Here is a 20,551-nt window from a genome sequence, read left to right as displayed (position 1 = left end):
CCCGGCAGCGAGGGGGCGTGGACGGCGCTACTGCACCGAGACTCCGCCTCCGTCCGGCCCCTTCGCAAGAGGGACGCAAGCCGGGAGGAAAGAGGGAGTCGAGGAGGCGGCGGCGGCGCTGGAGCGCTCCTCCTGGGCACCGGCCGACCCGGGGAGTGAGGACATCTCTCCGCACCGCTCTTCCACCTGCCGCCAAGCTGTCCCTTCTCGCTATGTCCCAGAGCAGGCATCGCGCCGCGGCCTCGCCGCTGGAGCGCGAGGACAGCGGGACCTTCAGGTCAGCACCCGAATAGTCGGGGCAGAGCCGGGCAGGGCCGGGAGTGGTGGGCCGAGAGGCGGGGCGGGGGAGCCCGCTCTCCAGCGGCATTCTGGGTAACGCCCCTTCCCGTAGCTCTTGTCCCCGCGGCTGCGGGCGGACCCGGGGGCACTCGGCTCCGCCCTCTCGGCCGCGCGCGGTCTGGGGTCTGTGGCCTGGCCCCGCCCCTCTTGCGGCCTCGGGCTGCGCGCGGGGTGGGCGAAGGTGGCGCGCCGCCGCCACCCGGAAAGGGGGTTATGTGGACCTGGTCCTGAGAGGTTGCAGCACCCGAAACCCCGGGGTATCCCTCCTACCCGCCTTCAAGTTATCTCCCTAAAGCCCTCTTTCACCCTGCCGGTTGCCCGCCGCAGCGGGGCCGGGAGACTGGTGCGCTTTGCCATCTCAGGCGCTGGCCGCAGAGGAGATTCGGCGCCTCCCGCATCAGTGTTGGTGACAGTCAAAACTAGCCTCTGTATGCTTCTGCTTTCCTCCCCGCTTTGGCATGCAGAGCACACTTTTCTGGTTTTTGCAGTTTGGGGAAGATGATTACAGCTAAGCCAGGGAAAACACCAATTCAGGTATTACACGAATACGGCATGAAGACCAAGAACATCCCGGTTTATGAATGTGAAAGATCGAATGTGCAAATACACGTACCCACTTTCACCTTCAGAGTAACCGTTGGTGACATAACCTGCACAGGTGTGTATGCACAATTAACCCCATGATCATGTGGGTTGGCCGGCAAGACTTGGTATTGCTTTTCAGTTCGGAAAAGTGCCCTTTTTACCAGGGACAGCTGTGAGGAGCAGGCTCTTGAAACTGAGACCTCTCATCTCAGGTCATGGAGACTTTCCAACTTCATCTGCTTCTCTCCCTAATTTTCTCTTCTCCAGATACCAAGAGAAGCTCAGAAACATAACCTAGGATCCTCCTAGGGTTCTTTCAAGAATTAGGGAGAATCAGGAAAGGTTCTTGGAGCAACCATAGCTGGATGAGTAGGTGCTGACAAGTTTCATAGTTTCATAGATTATAGAAGATGCCAGGAGACATGAGCCCAGAATTTTCTGAATCTCTCCCCTCTTTGTATGGACTCATCTGGCACTTTGGGCCCATTGTACCACACTTGATTCTGTATCCAGGCAAAATGAGGACAACGGCTCAAGTACCATATTTCATAGCACCATCTAGTTCCTAACACTGTACGGGTTTTAGTAAGAAGTCATCTCCTTTTTTATTAACATGAGGAAACAGGTTCAGAGAGATTATCAGTTAACACGTCCAAAGTCACATAGCAATGAAGTTTCAGAGTTCAGACTCCCCTTATGGTCTGTGAGCTTGAACAAATGATAACTAAAGTTGCCATTTGTAAATGTAGGCATTTTGTTTCTTATGTACCTATTTAACTGCAAACACAAAAAATGATGAATACTAAATTTAATTCGGAAGAATGCGGAGAAAACAATTCAACAGGAACGCTGGAGTTGCACCATCTGGTAATCTAAAGGCATCGTTTGTTTAGGTCCCTGAAAATCTGGATTCCACTATTTTCTTTGAAACGACTTTAAGAAAATTTTGAGGCTCTTTTTTATCTATAGGAGGCAGGTGGATTGTAGGTGCTAGCTGGAAGTTTAATGAACCATGGACTCGTTGCATTACACCTTTAGCAGGTCTAGTTTTAAATATTCAGTGAAAATTTAGGAAACGAAGTAGTCTTTTTCCCTTCAAAGTGTTTTAGGCCAGGGATTAACAACCTATGGCAACCAGCGTTCAGCTTCGGTCCCCTGTTGTCCTTGCACTGCCCTGACTTCCTACGTGAGGTTAGATAGCAGCTTCACATGCTATCTAAAGGCCGAATATCCTGAAATCTGTCTTCATTCAGCCCAGGTCCGGTTATGGAACAGTCCATCCACCCGTGCTTGCTGGTTATCTTCACTTGGATGACCCAAAAGCACCTCAGCTTCTCACTGTCCCAGACTGAATCCCTCTCGTTTCCCGCAAGTCAATTCCCTGGCATTCCCTAGCTCACTAAAGGCACCACCATCACCCATTTGCTCACAGAAAGTTGGATTTCATTTTCGTAACTCCTTCCTCTGCCTCTTGCCCACTCTTCCACCAAGTCTTACTTCTTAAGCAGCTCTGGCATCTGCCTGCTCTGCTTGTCTTCCCACTGCTGCTGTCTGGGCCGCCGTCGTCTCGCACTTGGACCACAGCTGCTGTGTTGCTGCTGCTCTCTCAGCTTCTAGTCTCCAGCTGTCCATTCTCCGTATGACACTGACATTCAGATCTGTTCATGTGCTTTTTGCTCTTAAAATCCGTTTGGTGGTTTGCCCATCACCCTCTGATTAATACAGATTTCTTAATATGACTTAATGACCTTGCTTCTTGAGATGTGATCGACAGCATCACTGTCACCTGGGCACTTGATGCAAACGCTCCGGAATAGCAGGCCCCACACTGGACCTGTGGGATCAGAGGATGCATTTTAACAAAAGTCACGGGCGATTCCTATGCATAGTAAAGTTTGAGAAGCACAAATTTAGAAGACTGTTGTTTGACCTCTCTTCCTACCCTGCTAACCCTGTAGCCTTTTACCTTGAAACTCGTTTCCTTAAGCTCTTACCTCCCCAGCTGCTTGGAGGTATTGAGAACACCAAGCTTGGTGTTGCCTCTGAGCCCTAGCAGGTGCTCTTTTCTCTGCCTAGAATGCTCTTCCTAACCCCCAACTCTCTTCACCTTACTAGCTTTTACTGCTCTTTTATGTCTTCGTTCCGTTATCTCTTCCTTCCTGAAACCTTTCTGAATCCTTGCCAAGAGGAGGGGAGCTGCCCCTTTGGTGTCCTTCCCCTCCAGCCTGTACTTAGGCCGATTGTAACACATACGACTGTATTTCAGATGCCTCTTTACAAAATCCCGCACTAGGCTGTGTGCTCTTGAAGGGCAGGGATTCTGTTTCATACTGCTCTGTAGCCCTAAGTCCCTAGGTTAGTGGATAAACACGTATAGTTTGTATGTCCTCTGACATTTGAGAGTCACGGCTGAAATTTATCCCATATCCTGTTTCTTTCCTCCACACCAGAGAAATGGACATCAGCACTCTGGTACCACTTTTGAAAGGTGCTCAGCACCTAGCTTGAACTCAGAAGGAAAAAGATTAAATTTACCATTTAACACGTGTGATGGCTTACTGAAATTAGGCTGCGGTTTCGGTGATGAGTCAGGCCTATCCCCTGCCTCCCTGTTAGCTACTTAGGTAAGGGATATAGATTGTATGGAAGACACATAACGTAATGGCTCACGTTCCGTATATAGACCTTCTGCCACTGTACCAACATGTAGCCAGGACTGCTCAGCCAAACAGAGGGGTTTAATGCAGTATACGATAGACGATTAGAATAAAATTGTGCACATTTTGCTGTCAAACAGTGTTGCTATAAGTGGCTCCCTTAAAGGAGACTTCTTGTCGCGGAAGAAGTTCCTCTCTGTCTAGGAATAAGGAGGAGTAAAATACTAAGTTGCAGTTTTTTCAGGAAGTATGACATGGTCTACTTTATTACCATTGTATGTAATAAACAAATATACACAAGGATTTTTTAATATAGGTGTATGTAGAATTCGATACATAAAACTTAAAATTGTGGGTTTTTAAGGTATGAATTTCCTGTGGTGAATATTTTGTTACAGTACATAGTATATATTTTTGTTACCTTTGTGTGTGTATGTATAGAAGAACTGTAGTGACTGCTTTGCATTATCCAAATGTCTCTGCAAGCCTCACATTTTCACAGCACATAAAGACATTTTTTTCTTAACCTTAATTCAGGTGAAGGTACAAGTAAGAAGCTGGCGAAACACAGAGCTGCAGAGGCTGCCATAAACATTTTGAAAGCCAATGCAAGTATTTGGTGAGCTAAATTTCTTTATATTCTGCAGCTCAAAAATATCATGGCTGAGGTAAGATTAAAAGTTTGAACATGCTCACAAAAGCAACAAAGTGAATAGTTGTTAGTATCTAGCTCTAAAATTCCATTTCCTTGTGAAAACCTGTCATCTGTTAAAGACAACTTTATCCTTAAGAAATTCAATCCGGCAATTAACTGTTAAATGAAAGCTCTCAGGAACTAGGCTTTTTTTCCCCCTCAATGGGATGCAACAGTAGAAAACCCCAGTTTTTCTGGCAGATAGCTTACTGTGTTAAGACTGTAATAATTTCTGCACTACATAAAATAAGTTATGAAGTGGAAAAAGATCAGTGGAAAATATTCTTGGGAAGATTCTAATTTGGAAGGAGACAAAGAGATTTCCTTTTATTATAGAATGTATACAAAATACAAGAAGATGTTAAGTGGTGTTTAGTGGGATGTTAACGCTTGATGGTATTTTTCCAAAATAAATTTGTTGTCACTTCAGGTGCTTTTGGAGAATGTTGGTCCTGGAGCATCTCATGTATCATAGAATGCCGTCTTTGGTTTCTAATGGACACATTCTGGAGCATGCTGAGCCTTTAAATTCCTCTCTTTACATGCACTCAGTTATTCCTGGAGTACAGTCTGGTGTACCTGCTCAGAGCTGACAGCAGAGGCCCGTGGGAATTTAGGAGGGTTTTTCTCCAGCTTCAACACTTTCGGTCTAGCATGTACTTAGGTTCTCATGCAGTGTTCCTCCCCCTTTCTAAGCCCTTCCAAACCATTTGAGTAGTTTAGAATGAAGCGTTGACACGTTTTGGATCTCACAAAATGATGCTTGATTCTCTGGGGTCATACATTATAGTTGATTTATGCTGGCTTTGTAGACATGCCAAATGGCCTGGCAGGTATTGGATTCCCCCCTTGCTGGTGATGACCATGCTATTTCTGTGCAGCCCAAAGGTCAACCCGAAGTGTTGAGTATATTTGTAGAAATGAGCGTACAGAGTGTCCTTTCTGCACATGAGCACTTCACTTTGTCAGCAAAAAAGGCTAACAAACTTTACTATATATTTGTGCTTCTTGACAGATAAGATGGGAATTACTAAGCTGTAATCAGGCCTAAAGTGGCCTGATTTAATACAGAGACTTTCTCACATCTCCATCACAATTATTTGGGTAGCTTCGGCGTGCAGCATTGTAAGTGAATATTCATATCTCATCAGCCTACGTAAAGCTTGAAATCCTGGCAGGTGGAAAAACAACCTGAAGAAACGGCAATAACTGAGCCTCTTTGGTCATGGAAGAAATGACTCTTCAGTCGCCTAGTGGTAGTGACCTTGAATGTAGCTTTACTCAGTGTTAACCAGTCATCACCTCACTAATTAGTAATTTCAGACTAGTTAGAAGACATAGTTCTCTTTTTCCCTAATCATAGTCCCCACATGCTGGAACCAGATTCGTGCAGGCCATCTATTTGATGCAGGATACATACAAATCTTAGGAGGATTATTCTAGCATAGAACAGATGATAGCTCAAACAGATTTTTCTTCCATAATTATTTGAGTGAAAAAACAACTTTATAATCTGTATCATTCACATTACCAGGCTAAATTTCCCAATTATTAGTCTTCCCTTTTTGTGTAGTTGTAACAGTAGTATGCTTTATTTAAATACGTTTTGATGAAGCACCTATTGTATATGCACAGTCCTGAAAGGCTTATGAAGGTAAGTGATGCAGGGTTTTACAGTGTGAACACAGGAGAGGTGTGGTGAGGGATGGACAAGTTACAGGTATTTGTAAGAGTGTATAACTTACAGTAAAATAATTTGCCTAAGAAAGGGTCAACCTAAATATTAATAATGGTTCAAAGGAGGGAGAAGTTATGTTCCATTCACGTAACAGGATAGGTTTCTTAGAGGAAGTGGCATATGAGATGTACCTTGGATAGTGGGTAGGTCATATTCTCATAGAAGTGGGAGAGAAGGGCATTCCATGGAGAACAGCAGAGGCATCGAGGATTAAATAAGAAATGCTTGTCATTATTGAATGGTTTTGGGGAAATTATTTTGTTTCATAATATTTTAAAAAATGTTTAGCTTTGCAGTTCCTGACCCCTTAATGCCTGACCCTTCTAAGCAACCAAAGAACCAGCTTAACCCTATTGGTTCATTACAGGTAAGTCACACGGTTTTTCCTTACATAACATTTTGTCTGTTGAAGAAAGAGGTCATAAATTGATAATATGATAAGGCTGAAACAAGGACTGAATTTTTTAAAGATAAGATGGTATAATATTTTGTTTTCCTGGTTATGATCATTAGATGTTACAGCACTAACTTGAAATTATTTTCCTATTTATTTACGTTTTGGATTTTCTTCCATATACAGTATCTGCCTTTGGTTTGTGGAATTCTCATTTGAGATCAACAGGACCCCAGTGCACATGGGTAGAGTGTTTTATACTTTAAGAATATTTCTTGCCACTCTTGTGACAAACCTCTTTCTACTTCTGTTAAGACAGAAGATTTTATGAAGAACCCAAATTGGGTAACCTGCCTCAAGAAAGTAGTAGTCTATTTGCTTATTCTACAGGAAAAAAAAAATCGGCTTTGAATCTTGCATGCAGAGTATCCTTCTTGCAGATTATCCATGTGCTCTGTTGAACAACTCCCCTCCCCATTATCCAGCCCGTCCTTTGGTCCCTTTCTTGCTGTCTTTTTGTTTAGTTTTCTTCCCCTGATCTGTCCTCGCTTTGTCCGAGTCTGTTTGTTTGCTGCCTTTGCTCTCTGCTCTTGTTCCAGTGCAGTAGTTAGCCGGCTGTGGGCAGGAAGTCTGCAACTAGGAGGGAGAGGCATTAGGAACTGATGACAGTGAGACCTGTAGATGTTCCCCAAGAGGGCGATAGTAGCTCCTCTTTCTCTTTGACTCTTTGATATTTGCTCACTATGTCTTAATGGAAGAACACCATTCCCATCCTAGCAGTAAACTGCTTCAGTTTTGGTATTGTGAGCTTGCAAGATATAAGATGCAGGAATATTTATGGGGAATATAAGGTCTTCCCCCATTTTTCCATTGCAGAATATCATTATTCTTTTCAAACATAGAAATAGAAATGGGATCAACATCATGAAAGAGTATCATTTATGTGACTAAGCCATTGCATAATAAAAGTTACTACTAAAGCCTCATCTCAATTTTCTAGGAGTTGGCTATTCATCATGGCTGGAGACTTCCTGAATATACCCTTTCCCAAGAGGGAGGACCTGCACATAAGAGAGAATATACCACAATTTGCAGGCTAGAGTCATTTATGGAAACTGGTAATTACTTCTTTTTACTCTCATAACCTGAAGACATTTGAAATATTTTCAGATGATGAATGAACATAGAAAGTTCTGTTGTGATATCCTTTCAAATATTTCTGGGGGGAAAAATTGATATACTCCTATTCTACTGTCTCTTTCTACAGTTGAATAAGTATAAATATTTGGCTTAAGAATACTTATGCTTCTTGGGGCGCCTGGGTGGCACAGCGGTTAAGAGTCTGCCTTCGGCTCAGGGCGTGATCCTGGCGTTATGGGATCGAGCCCCACATCAGGCTCCTCTGCTGGGAGCCTGCTTCTTCCTCTCCCACTCCCCCTGCTTGTGTTCCCTCTCTCGCTGGCTGTCTCTCTCTCTGTCAAATAAATAAATAAAATCTTGAAAAAAAAAAAAAAAGAATACTTATGCTTCTTAATTTGATATTTTTAAAAATCATGGAAAAGCTTGTTAACAGAAAGAAGTAAATAATTGACTTTACATAGCCTGCATTGATGTGTTAGTGACTTAAAAAACAATAGTAAATCTCTTCTTGGAAGTTTCAACAGCTGTTCTAGAAGATTGGAGGACTAGAAGATCACATTTGAAAACAAGATGATTAGTAAGAGGCTAGATGGCAAAAAATAGCATGAGATAAAAATAAAGTAGAAATTATCCCTTTGAATGATAGCAACTTCCATGTTGTAAGGGCCAGAAACTATGCAAAAAAAGTCACTTAATAGAGTACTAACTGAGGGTCCCTATTGTAACTTCTCTAGCTTTCTTAAAATGACATGAAATGGAATAGGCTAGATATCTGTTTCAAGTAATCAGCATCCATTTGCCCTGAGAGGCAGTGCGGGCCAATGCAGAAAGCACTGGACCGGAAGTGGGAACCCCAGCTTCCATTCTTTTTTTAAAGATTTTATTTATTTATTTGAGAGAGAGCATGTGTGTGTGTTGGGGGGGCAGTTGGGCAGAGGGAGAGGGAAAAGCAGGCTCCCTACTGATCAAGGAGCCCGACATGGAGCTCGATCCCAGGACCCTGATATCATGACCTGAGCCAAAGGCAGACGCTTAAGCGACCGAGCCACCCAGGCACCCCACCTGGCATCCATTCTTGATGCACCCTTGGTTTGTGGGGGTAGGCAAATTACTTAGTCTCTCCAGGCCTCAGTTTTTAAATCTGTAAAACAAAAAGCATGGACGCAGATGATACTTATAGTGTCTTTCAACTGCAGTACCTCCTTTGCGTGTCTTACTCACGTTAAAGAAAAATTCCTCATAGCTATCAGTTTATAGAAGTTTGTAAGCAAGAAGTAGACTTTAAGAGATAAGAGCTGTAATTCAAATGTACCTTGATAAATTTGAATACTTGGTCAGAATTAAACCAAATATGATTCATTAAAGCTAGACAGGGAAATATACCTGTTAAAAACAAAAAGTGTAACTATTAAAGATAAACTGTCAAAGAAATGCCTTCAAAAATGTGAGAATTAATAGTTGTATGGGGGCACCTGGGCAGCACAGTTGGTTAAGCACCCGACTCTTGGTTTCAGCTTGGGTCGTGATCTCAGGGTTGTAAGATCGAGCCCTGCATCAGTCTCTGCACTCAGCATGGAGTCTGCTTGGGACCCTCCCTCCCCCTCTCTCTCTCTCTCTGCCCCTCCCCCCGCACTCATGTATGCGCTCTCTCTAAATAAATCTTTAGAAAAAATTAATAGTTGTATGAAACACAATAAGCAAAGATGTCAGATCAGCGAAAGTATAGTATATAAAAATCATGAAATTGTTCTCTGATCAAAAATAATACTTTATGGGGGCGCCTGGGTGGCATAGTCGTTAAGCGTCTGCCTTCGGCTCAGGGCGTGATCCCGGCGTTATGGGATCGAGCCCCACATCAGGCTCCTCTGCTATGAGCCTGCTTCTTCCTCTCCCACTCCCCCTGCTTGTGTTCCCTCTCTTGCTGGCTGGCTCTCTGTCAAATAAATAAATAAAATCTTTAAAAAAAAAAAAAACTTTATGCATCTAATCTCTTCTCTAAACCTACCATTTCTTTTTTTTTTTATTTAGGAAAGGGGGCATCAAAAAAACAAGCCAAGAGAAACGCTGCTGAGAAATTTCTTGCCAAATTCAGTAATATTTCTCCAGAGAACCACATTTCTTTAGTGAGTAATGATCAAGACACCTATGATGTCAACGTGATTAAGCATCTCTTGCTGTAGGAAACTTCCCTAGATTCCTTGTCGTATAGACACTCTAGAGTTGTAATTTTAAAAACTCTCTTCGCTGTTCAGATGTACATGACCCCAATTTTAGCTATCACAAGGTGACCAGGTAAGAGGCCTTGGGAGACACAAATTCAGAATCACATAATGGGATCTAAAGATGATAAGCCAGTAGTGCCATTTTTGCCTTCACTTTGACAGTAAAGCAAACATTTAGTGAGCTCACACTGTGTGCCAGACTTGTGCCAGGTTCTGTGCACACTGTGAGTAAGACAGTCTCTGCCACTAGAGAGTTCGTAGCCTACTGAAAGAGAAAAGAACCCGAGAGACTGGTCCTTACAGAGAGGGCTTGGGAACATAGAAGGATCCAACCAAGACTGGGAATTTCAGGAAGACTTCTTAGATGAGGTAATATCTAAGCCAAGACCTGCTTGATGACAACAGAGGAAAAGAATTCCAAAGAGAAAAAAGAACACCTACAAAGACCAGGAGTAAAACATTATATGCCATCTAGAAATCCTAAATGGTTTTGCGGTGGCTAGAGCATAGGGTTGGAGGAGGGGGGTCTCAAACAATGAGGCCAGAAAGGCAAAGAGGGATTAAATCTGGACAGGACTCCTATAGTCAAGAGATTGAACTTTATCCTGAGAGTAGAGCAAAGTCATTAAAGAATTTTAATCTGGGAAGGACAGGATTAGAAGGGGTTGGACTACTGTGAGTGAATGAGTCTTAGACTCAGAGACCTATAGAATGTGGTTACAGAAAATGGATGAGAAATGATGGTGGCCTATACTAAGCTAGTGGCAGTTGACATGGTTAGTTTAAAAATTATTTAGAAAACTGGAGTGAATAGGGCAAGGTAATTGATTGGATGTGGGGAGTAAGGAAAAAGGAGAAAATAAACATTTTTAGATTGGCACCTGAGTAGATGGTGGTACCATTCAATAATGTGGGGAACGCAGAAGGTGAGTGGGATTTGAGGGGGAGAAGATAATGAGTTAATATCTACAATGAGTTAATACCTACACTGAGTAGGGTATATTGAATCTGAAGTGTTTGTGGAATATGTTAAGATACTGAGTAGGCAGCTGGGCAAACAAATATAGAGCTTAAAGCTTGAGCTCCACATGACCTATTACTTGAGATTATGATGCTCATAGATAGGTACATCTCGTACATTATCTGAGGATTTATTAGGTGGGGAATGAGAAGTGAGGGCTATAGCGGTGTCCTGGTTTATGATAATAAAATAAGGACTCATCCTGTAGGAAAAAAAGTCAAAGACTGTACACAATAATATAATTTTGGTTTTACCTTCTTAGTAGAAAAAGATAAAACATTGGGTCAGAGATGACACCAAAATCACAGAGCACAGATAGATTTATAAGTGATTTTATAGGTCAATTCTGTTAAATCCTCAAGGAAGAAATCATTTCCAATGCTATTTAAACTCTTCTGGGCAATGCATATATAACATAGGGGAAGCTTCTAAATTTATTTTTCAAAACCAACATAACACTAACACCAAAACCTGACAATAGCAAATCCCAGTGGAAAAAATTATGGATCTCCCTTACAGTGAAACACCTTAATAAAATATCTAGTAGAACAGTAAAAGAATAATACACCATAGACAAGTTGGGCTTATTTCAGGAATGCAAGGATATTTCTGTTGCATTTCAGGAATGCAAGGATAGGTTCTCTAAATCTCTTACTATAATTAATCACCTTAATGGGTCAAAGGAGAAAAAGAGTCAATGGATGCCAAAAAGATATTTGGCAATCATTGGTAAACACTTTTAAAATATCGCTGTTGTTTTGAGAAGTAGAACAGATGAACATAGGGGAAGGGAAGGGAAGGAAAAGTAAAATCAGATGAAAATAGAGAGGGGGATGCCTGGGTGGCTCAGTCAATTAAGCATCTGCTTTCAGCTCATGTCATGATCCCAGGGTCCTGGGATCGAGTCCCAAGGCAGTCTCCTTGCTCAGCAGGGAGCCTGCTTCTCCCTATGCCTGCTGCCGCCCCTGCTTGTGCGCTCTTTCCTCTGACAAATAAATGAGTAAATAAAATATTAAAAAAAAAAAAATAGGGAGGAAAACCATAAGAGACTCTTAACTGTAGTTAACAAACTGAGGGTTGCTGGAGGGGAGGTGGGGGGGAGGATGCGATAACTGGGCGATGGGCATTAAGGAAGGCACATGATGTCATAGCACTGCGTGTTATATACAACTGATGAATCACTAAATTCTACCCTTGAAACTAATAATACACTATATGTTAACTAAATTGAATTTAAATAAAAAATTTTAAATTTAAATCTCCCTACTGTGATTCAAAATATATACCTCAGAAAAAAAAATCAGAATCATAGTTACATGTTTACATATTACATCCCTTCCCATTAATTTCAGAAGAAAGACAAGGGTATTCATTGAGACCATTTTTTAAATCTTGTTCTAGAAGTACCAATCAATATAATTAGACAAGAGAAAACAATAAGAGGTTGAAAATTTAAAAAGAAGAGATAAAAATGATCGTTAACTACAAATAATATGATTGTGTCCCTGTAAAAGAAAAACTGCTAGAATAAGAGAATTCATCAAGGTAACTGATCATAAAATTAATATATAAAATCAATAGCTTTTTTGTATTTAGGATTATGAAGGTAACCACTAGAATAATTAAAGAAGAGAGTTAAAAATTGCTTCTGGAAAGGGGACTGAAGGTAGGGATGGAAGGAGGCTCAAGATTGTTGCTTTTATAATTCTGTACTCTCTGACTTTTTGTGGTATATGTTGTGTTAACAAAATTTATGAAACTAGGTAACACTGATCATTTTATAGCAAAATAAAAATCTGTCCTAAAAAAGTATACTAGAAAAAAATCAATAGTTTTTCTATTTACAAATATTAAGAGGTGGAATGAAAAAGATCTCATTTTCAATAATAGAAAAGAGGATGATGTGCTGGAGAATAAACTGAAAATGTGCAGACCCATGTGAAAAAAACTTCAGAACTCTCCTGAGGGATTTAACAGAAATTGAATTAATGTAAAGCTACCTATTTTCAGTAGGAAGACTCAATATTGTAAAATATATGAAAATGTATTGTAATGTAGTCTCACTCAAAACCTACCGGAATTCATCTTGGATCTTGATACAGCTTTACCAAGTTTATCTGGAAAAATAAACTCTCAAGAATAGCCAAGAAAACTGATTATACCTACCAGAGAATAAAACATATTCTAAAACTACAGTGTTTTGAAACATGTACGGGTACAGGGATAGAAGACACACCAAAGAATCCAGGTATAGACAATAATCCACATAGAAGCAGAGTATATGACAACAGTGAGACTTCAGATCAGTGGGCAAACGGATGGATTATTCAATAAATAATGTAGAAACAACTTACAGCCACATTTGCAGTGGCGTGGAGGGGAGGGGAGGATGTATATATCTGTATGTGTGTGACGTATTTACGTTGCTTCCTTACTCCTTATATCAAAATAAATTTCAGATGGATCAAAAATTTGAACATAAGAATTAAAACCAAGTATGAGAAAATGCGGAAGAACTTTCTTTTTTAAAATTCTTAGCATAGGGGAAACCTTTTTAGTATAACTTAAAACCTAGAAGATGTAAAGTAATAAAAGACTGATAAATTTAACTCCATAAAACCCATTACACAGCAAAAAAAAAAAAAAAATCTGTAAATAAAATGAAGAATCAAAACAAAGAAGAAATTATTTTTAACACAGGTCTGTAAATGGACTGTTTTCAGTACCCCATAAAAAGCTCTTACACATCAATAAAAAATGATAACCCTGTAGAAGAGATACAAGTAGTTAAAAAAAAAAAAAAACGATCAGCTTCAGTCATGGAAATTAAAGAGATATTATTTTTACCTTTTAGACTGATAAAACCTACAAAGTTTGATAGTCCCAGGTGTTGGTGAGGGTATCAGAGAACAAGCACCCACCTAGACTGTTGATGGTAGTATAAATTGGTTTAGAAATCAGTCCGGAAATATTTATCAAAATCAAAAGCATACGTGTTCTTTGACTCAGTTCTACTTTTAGAAATTATTCTACAGATAAAGTCATCCAAGTGCAAAAGATTTTTATTGTAACATTGTTAGTAAAAGCAAGAAGTCAGAAATAACCCAAAAGCCATAACTGAAAACTGGTTAAGATAAATATAGTGCCTATACATGCATTGACATGAGCAAAATAAGATATAGAAGAGGAAGCTGTCATTTTTGTTTAAAAAGACTGGGGGCGCCTGGCTGGCTCCGTCAGTAGAGCATATGACTCTTGATCTCAGGGTCCTGAGTTCAAGCCCCAGGTTGGGTGTGGAGCTACAAAGAAAGAAGGTGGGGGTGAGGGAGGAAAAGGGAAGTTAAGAAGTAAAATAAATAAAAAGATTATGTGTGTGTGCTTGAATTTAGAATTATAGAAGGATATTGAAGAACTAGTTTTCACAGTAAGTACCTTTTGGGAGTGAAACATGTCTTCTGGGAAGGAGTGGTAAGGAAAAGAGACTATTCTTCATTATTTATTTGTTCTTATTGCAATTACTCTATCAATGAATTACATTTTTTTTTAAAGATTTTATTTATTTATTTGACAGAGAGAGACAGCCAGCGAGAGAGGGAACACAAGCAGGGGGAGTGGGAGGGGAAGAAGCAGGCTCCCAGCAGAGGAGCCTGATGTGGGGCTCGATCCCAGAACCCCAGGATCACGCCCTGAGCTGAAGGCAGATGCTTAACGACTGCACCACCCAGGCGCCCCAGTGAATTACAATTTTTAAAAAACAAAATGTTTTAAAGTTCCAACCAAGGAATACAACATTCTGGTTTGCAAATTTTGCAGATTATTCTGTATATTGGCCATCCTTGTGATCTTTTTTGGAAAATCCCTTAACCTCTGTCCGTCTCATTAATAAATAAGACTGTGGATAGGTTGCCCTACTTCAGAGGGCCATAGTTTTGTTGTTGTTGTTGTTGTTGTTTGTGGGGTTTCTTGGCATAATATATGAAGGCAATTTGAGAAAAATAAACTGACATGGAATGTAAAGCATTCTAAGAACAGAGGTAGAAAGGGAAGGGTATAGGGGAGAATAAAGAAAAGAGAAAAAGGAGAAAGTTCTATTGGGTTCCGGGAAAAGTCTGGTAAGAACTTTATGACGTCCTGCCATTCATTTGAACGACTTGTTCTTCTCACACCTAACTTGTACATTGCACCTTTTCTATGGTTTCTTTGTCTTCTGCATCAGAGCTGTCAGAGTGATTGGTACTTAATACAAGAAGTCATAAAGATAAAATTGTTTTATATTTTAATTTGTAAATTGCTCCATTAGGCAGATTCAGTTATTTATAGGTTGGTTTATCCTGCTCTTAAATATCCTCTATATCTTTTTTAAAATATCTTCTACATCTGAATGTGGTCATCAGAAAATTTGACTGAGAGACCTTTGTCCTATATGGAAGTATTTTTAAGTACTTCTGGTATATTATTGCATGGGCTTCTTTTTTCTCTGACGTCTCGTATTTATAGGTTGGTTTATCCTGCTCTTAAATATCCTCTATATCTTTTTTAAAATATCTTCTACATCTGAATGTGGTCATCAGAAAATTTGACTGAGAGACCTTTGTCCTATATGGAAGTATTTTTAAGTACTTCTGGTATATTATTGCATGGGCTTCTTTTTTCTCTGACGTCTCGGTGTTTGTTAAATGTGTGCTTATTAGCGTGATCTCATTTAAAATGGGAAAGTTAACCAAATGGTATCCATTTAAAGAGGCATTATAGAGGATTAAATGTGAGTGTCTAATAAATACTTTTACTTATGTCATAGCATTAGAACTCAGGCTGAGTTACGAGTCTTAATCTTCATCTCTGTTTTTCAGACAAATGTAGTAGGACATTCTTTAGGATGTACTTGGCATTCCTTGAGGAATTCTCCTGGTGAAAAGATCAACTTACTGAAAAGGAGCCTTCTCAGTATTCCAAATACAGATTATATCCAGCTACTTAGTGAAATCGCCAAGGAACAAGGTTTTAATATAACGTATTTGGATATAGGTATGATTTTTTCCTTTGGCTTATCTCAAAACTGGTTTCTTTTTAAAATGTATTTCAGAAACAAAGCCTGTATTACAATTTATTTCATTGACCAAGGATAGATAGATAGATAGATAGATAGATAAATACACACACACACACACACACCCCTCTCCCACACACATATTATATATGTACATATATAATATTTTTATATATTTATATATATGAAATTAGAGCAGTAATATCACTGATCTGTCCCATTCTTATACATATTAATAGTTAACATCTAAACAGTTATAATAATAAAAAACAGTAGCTAATAGTTATAGTTTTACTATAGGCCAGGCCCTGTTTTAAGGATATTACATATTTCAGCTCACTGAATTTTCAAAGTAATCTTGTGAAGTAGGTTTATTATCCTTACATGTAAGGAAAGAAAGGAAGGCACAGAGAGGTTCAGAAACTTGCCTGCGAGGACGCAGCTGGTTAGCGGTAGAATCCGATCAGGGGAAGAGTCCCTACAGATACAGTGTCTATTAAACTAGCCCTCATGGAGAGTTTGACAAATAAAAAGGAGCCTCATTTCTGGAACAAGCACTAAGTTTGTGGGGCCAGACCACTTCTCTCCACTTTGTCACTGTTTGCCAATTTAAGGAGATCAGTGGGACAAGTACTTTATAGCTTTATTCCACCCCAGCTGTCCTCTTCTATATTTCCTCTAGCCCTTAATTGTTTAGGTAGACAAATGTGGATAGATTAGAAAGCAAGTCACTTTGGATTTTAATTTGCTTTATAAAGCTGGCACGTGCACACGCATGTGTGGTGTCTTGATTTTAACTGATTACATCAGTGTAATTTGTGAAGAATTTGATATCCCTTGTTCCATCCTCGGTGGGCTGTGGGGACCAGCTTGAAGGAGCTGCCAGCTCCGGTGTTTAGGTGCTTAAAGAATTTCTGGTTTTCTCTGCTACTTTGGGATTGAATGATGGGTCAGGTGCAATGTCTTAATATACTGAGAATGATGTAGAACCTGGGAATTTAATACAGACACGTGGTCAGAAGAGGCGGCTGAGGGGAGACCATTCAGTAAATATTTATTAAGTACCCACATTTTTTAAGGCTTTTAAGACAGAGAGATGAATAAGCCATGTCATGAACAGGACTATGGATGGGTGAATCTGGGAAAAGAAAGAAACTTGAGATGGGCCTTTGAAATGCATCTTACCAATTTTAAGTAGTTCTTCTCAATATAGAACAGCAGTCTAAAAACCACAATCAGCTAATTTAGCTAACTTCTATGCAGTTACCTTCAAAAGAACCTAGGCATCCTCCAAAAAAGATGCACAAATGGCCAACAAGCACACAAACAGATGCTCACTATTCTTAGTCATCAGGGAAATGCAAATCAAAACCACAGTGAGGTACCAGTTCATACCACTGGGATGACTGTGATGAAGAAAATAGAAGATAACGAATGTTGGCAAAGATGTAGAGAAATTGTAGCCCTCCCACACTGCTGGTGGGGATGTAAAATGGTTCAGCTGCTGTGGGAAACAGGAGTTTTGCAGCTCTTCAAATGGGTTACTGTATGACCTAGCAACTCTCCTGCCAGATGTATACTCAAAAGAATTGTAAACTGGTATTCAGACAAATACACACATGTTCATAGTAGTACTGTTCACAATAGCTAAAAGGTGGAAACAGCCCAGAGGTCCATCAGTGGATGAATGGATAAGTCAGTTGTCATATATACATGCAATTAAATATTCAGCCATGAAAAGAAATGAAAATGAAATTCTGATACACGCTACAACGTGGATTAACCTCAAAAACATACTAAGTGAAAAGCGAGACACAAAAGGGTTATATTATATGATACCACTTAAATGAATATCCAGAATAGTTTAATCCATAGATTGGTATTTGCCAGGGGGCTGCAGGGGAGGGGAGAGAAGAAGCAACTTCTCGACGTGCATGGTGTTTCTTCTTGGGAAAATGAAATGATAAGAATGTTTTGTAGTAGATAGAGGTGGCAGTTGCCCAACAGTGTGAATGGACTAAATATTACTTTAATATGGTTAAGGTTATGTGAATTTTACCTCAATTTAAAAGGAAAAAAAAATCTCGGTGATAGAACTAGAAAGCCTCTTCACACATTAAAGCACCTCCACTGTATCTGGATATTTCCTATTATATTGACTTTGGTAGAAATAACATTGAATCATGGCCACTTTTAACGTATTGTAACTCATCCGTTTCTGCCTCTTTCCCCTACGTCATCCAGCCATCTTTAGTGACAGGGACTCATCCGTTGATGAGAAGAACGTTTGTTTCCTGAGCTTAGGTATTGGGTATACAGTATGGAACTAGGCTATCTGCGCAGATGTAGAACGCAAGAACATGAACGCAGAAGAGAGGTCTTGCCCTGAGCTATGTATTTCCTGGTTCAGATGTCTCCCGACAGTGACCCTAGACTTCACAGTGAAAAACAGTCTCTCCAGTTCTCTAGCCAAATGGTCTCTTCCCCTCTAAAAAAAAAAAAAAAAAAAAAAAAAAAAAAAGTTGGCTATGGTTCAATTTGCAAACACTGCCTGCTCAGCTAGCCTCATTAGAATGGTCTTGGGAGCTTTAAAAAGAAAAGGCAAGAATCCGGCTACTCCCACCCCATCCCTGGGTTTCTGAGTGAGCGAGCTGGAGTGAGGCCAAGGCACCTGCATTTCTTTCACGTTCCCTCAGGTGATTCTGAAGCGCAGCTGTGTTTCAGAACCACAGCGCTGAGCAGTTGTGTTTTGGTTTTAGATTGGAGAAGAACGATAAAGATGGTGAGGGAGTGCAGTAGCATACCATAGATTTCGTCTGTAGTCCAGGAGGACTGTCGTAGAAACTTGTTGCCGTAAAGGGTCCGCTTTCCATACACTTGGCATTAACTGTCACGTTTGAACCCATGATTACAGAAGAACTGAGCGCCAACGGACAGTATCAGTGTCTCGCCGAGCTCTCCACCAGCCCCATCACGGTCTGCCACGGCTCCGGGATCTCCTGCGGCAACGCGCAGAGCGACGCGGCGCACAACGCTCTGCAGTATTTAAAGATAATAGCGGAGAGGAAGTGACCGGGCGCAGCTCCGGAAGCCCTCGGGAGCACAGAAGCAGCACCCCTTCCGTCCCTTCCCAAGGAATATGTTGACGACGTCTGCGTTTGTGTGTTGTTTCTGCATCCGTTCATGGATTCCATCAACACTCCAGATTTCATCATCTCCTGGTAGCTATCAAGCTCTTTTTAACGGCTTCAACTTTGTACTGGTATATTGAATTTATAAACTTTGTACCATAGGCAGAGTGTAGCGCCCATGTTACAACGCCACGTACACACAGGGAAGAAACTGCATGTATGTTGATGATGAAGACGGCGAAAAAACGAAACTACTGCTAGCAACAGGCGTTCTTACTGGTGCTTTAACCTCTTCTTCGCGCAAGGCTTTGTACAGGGAATTCGGAGGAAGCCCCTTAGAGTTTGGAAGAACGCGCTCACAGGCGTTTATTGAATGTGATTACTGAATTTCAGGGAACAGGATTGGTCTGGTGTGCATTTGAATCCATGTAATAAAGAGCTGTTGTTGTAACGGGTTCTGCTCGTTTTATTAAAGTGTTACTGACCTGACCGTGGCCCCTTCTTTGTAGCCATTCTTGGGAGCGCCATGATATGGATGCTCTGGTACTCACCTATCCCTAGGGTACTTCTGAAAGTCAAAGTTTAAAAAACACCCATGGGGGCGCCTGGGTGGCTCAGTCCTTAAGCATCTGCCTTCGGTTCAGGGCATGATCCCAGAGTCCTGGAATCGAGCCCTGCATCGGGCTCCCTGGTCTCTGCTGGGAGCCTGCTTCTTCCTCTCCCACTCCCCCTGCTTGTGTTCCCTGCCTCACTGACTCTCTCTCTCTCTGTCAAATAAATAAAATCTTCAAAAAATAAAAAAACACCCATGGCCTAAGCAAAAACGTACAAATATATATGTGATGAGTCCATTCCATATTTTCTCCAAGCAAATGCAACGTTGTCTTTTTCTTTGACATAACCACTCATACAGGAGTTAGCAGTGAAAAAGCATTAGTAAAATGACAAAAACAAAACTTCCCAGTGCACTCAGTTCAGTTACAAGTGTTTCAAGCAAAACAATGGGTGATTGGAAGGATAGGAGATCAGCCTCAGGAGCAAATTTTAACTTTTGCTTTTCTGTTTCCCTCTATCATCCTGGAACCCCTCCAGTGGTCCCTCTGCCAGCACCAGGCGACAGTGCTACTTTTGTAGATTAGATGGAAGTCTCAGGCCTGTTTTCAGAACTCGGAACACTTCAGAGAGCTCTGAATGATAAAGGCAGGTTTTGACAATCTCAAGTGTTAATCCAGCAGAAGTATATGACAAGTATTTTTCTGTCTGGAAAAAAAGTCATACTTGAGTGGAATCCTTTGAGAAGAATAAAACAACATCATAAAGGAAAACCAATGCATGTAACTTATTTAAAACTCTGAAGAGCACTTAGTTTCACGTTATCATCTGTATTAAATCATGGAATTTTAGGTGCTATTTTTGATGATGTTAAGGATTACACAGACTGGAAACAAAGTTTAGGCATCAACAGAAGCTCGTAGGTCATTAAGATTGGATTGATCTTAGGTTTTTATGAATGCTCTGGAATGTAGAAAGGGCGTAATGAACTCTAGAGATGACAGACTTCTGCACAGTAAAATGCTGACTTC

General features: G+C 40.7%; 1 protein-coding gene across 4 annotated transcripts; it reads left to right on the top strand.

The window, feature by feature from the left end:
- Positions 1–19: 19 nt before the first annotated feature.
- PRKRA (protein activator of interferon induced protein kinase EIF2AK2) lies at positions 20–19,419 on the top strand. 4 transcript variants are annotated; one of them, XM_026492446.4, is made up of 8 exons: positions 20–277; positions 828–997; positions 4,119–4,200; positions 6,302–6,380; positions 7,408–7,525; positions 9,576–9,670; positions 15,641–15,815; positions 18,752–19,419. In XM_026492446.4, the coding sequence occupies exons 1-8, from the start codon at positions 213–215 to the stop codon at positions 18,907–18,909; spliced, it is 942 nt and encodes a 313-aa protein (XP_026348231.1). In that variant the 5' UTR covers positions 20–212; the 3' UTR covers positions 18,910–19,419. The 4 variants fall into 4 exon arrangements, with proteins under 4 accessions (XP_026348231.1, XP_057174979.1, XP_057174969.1 ...); XM_057318996.1 differs by lacking the exon at positions 828–997 and adding an exon at positions 5,291–5,400 and having other exon boundaries at positions 62–277; XM_057318986.1 differs by lacking the exon at positions 828–997 and having other exon boundaries at positions 62–277; positions 5,291–6,380.
- The last annotated feature ends 1,132 nt before the right edge of the window (positions 19,420–20,551 follow it).

The sequence above is a fragment of the Ursus arctos genome, unplaced genomic scaffold (assembly GCF_023065955.2).
Source record: "Ursus arctos isolate Adak ecotype North America unplaced genomic scaffold, UrsArc2.0 scaffold_1, whole genome shotgun sequence".
NCBI lineage: Eukaryota > Metazoa > Chordata > Mammalia > Carnivora > Ursidae > Ursus > Ursus arctos.
This window is presented reverse-complemented; position numbering and strand designations above follow the sequence as displayed.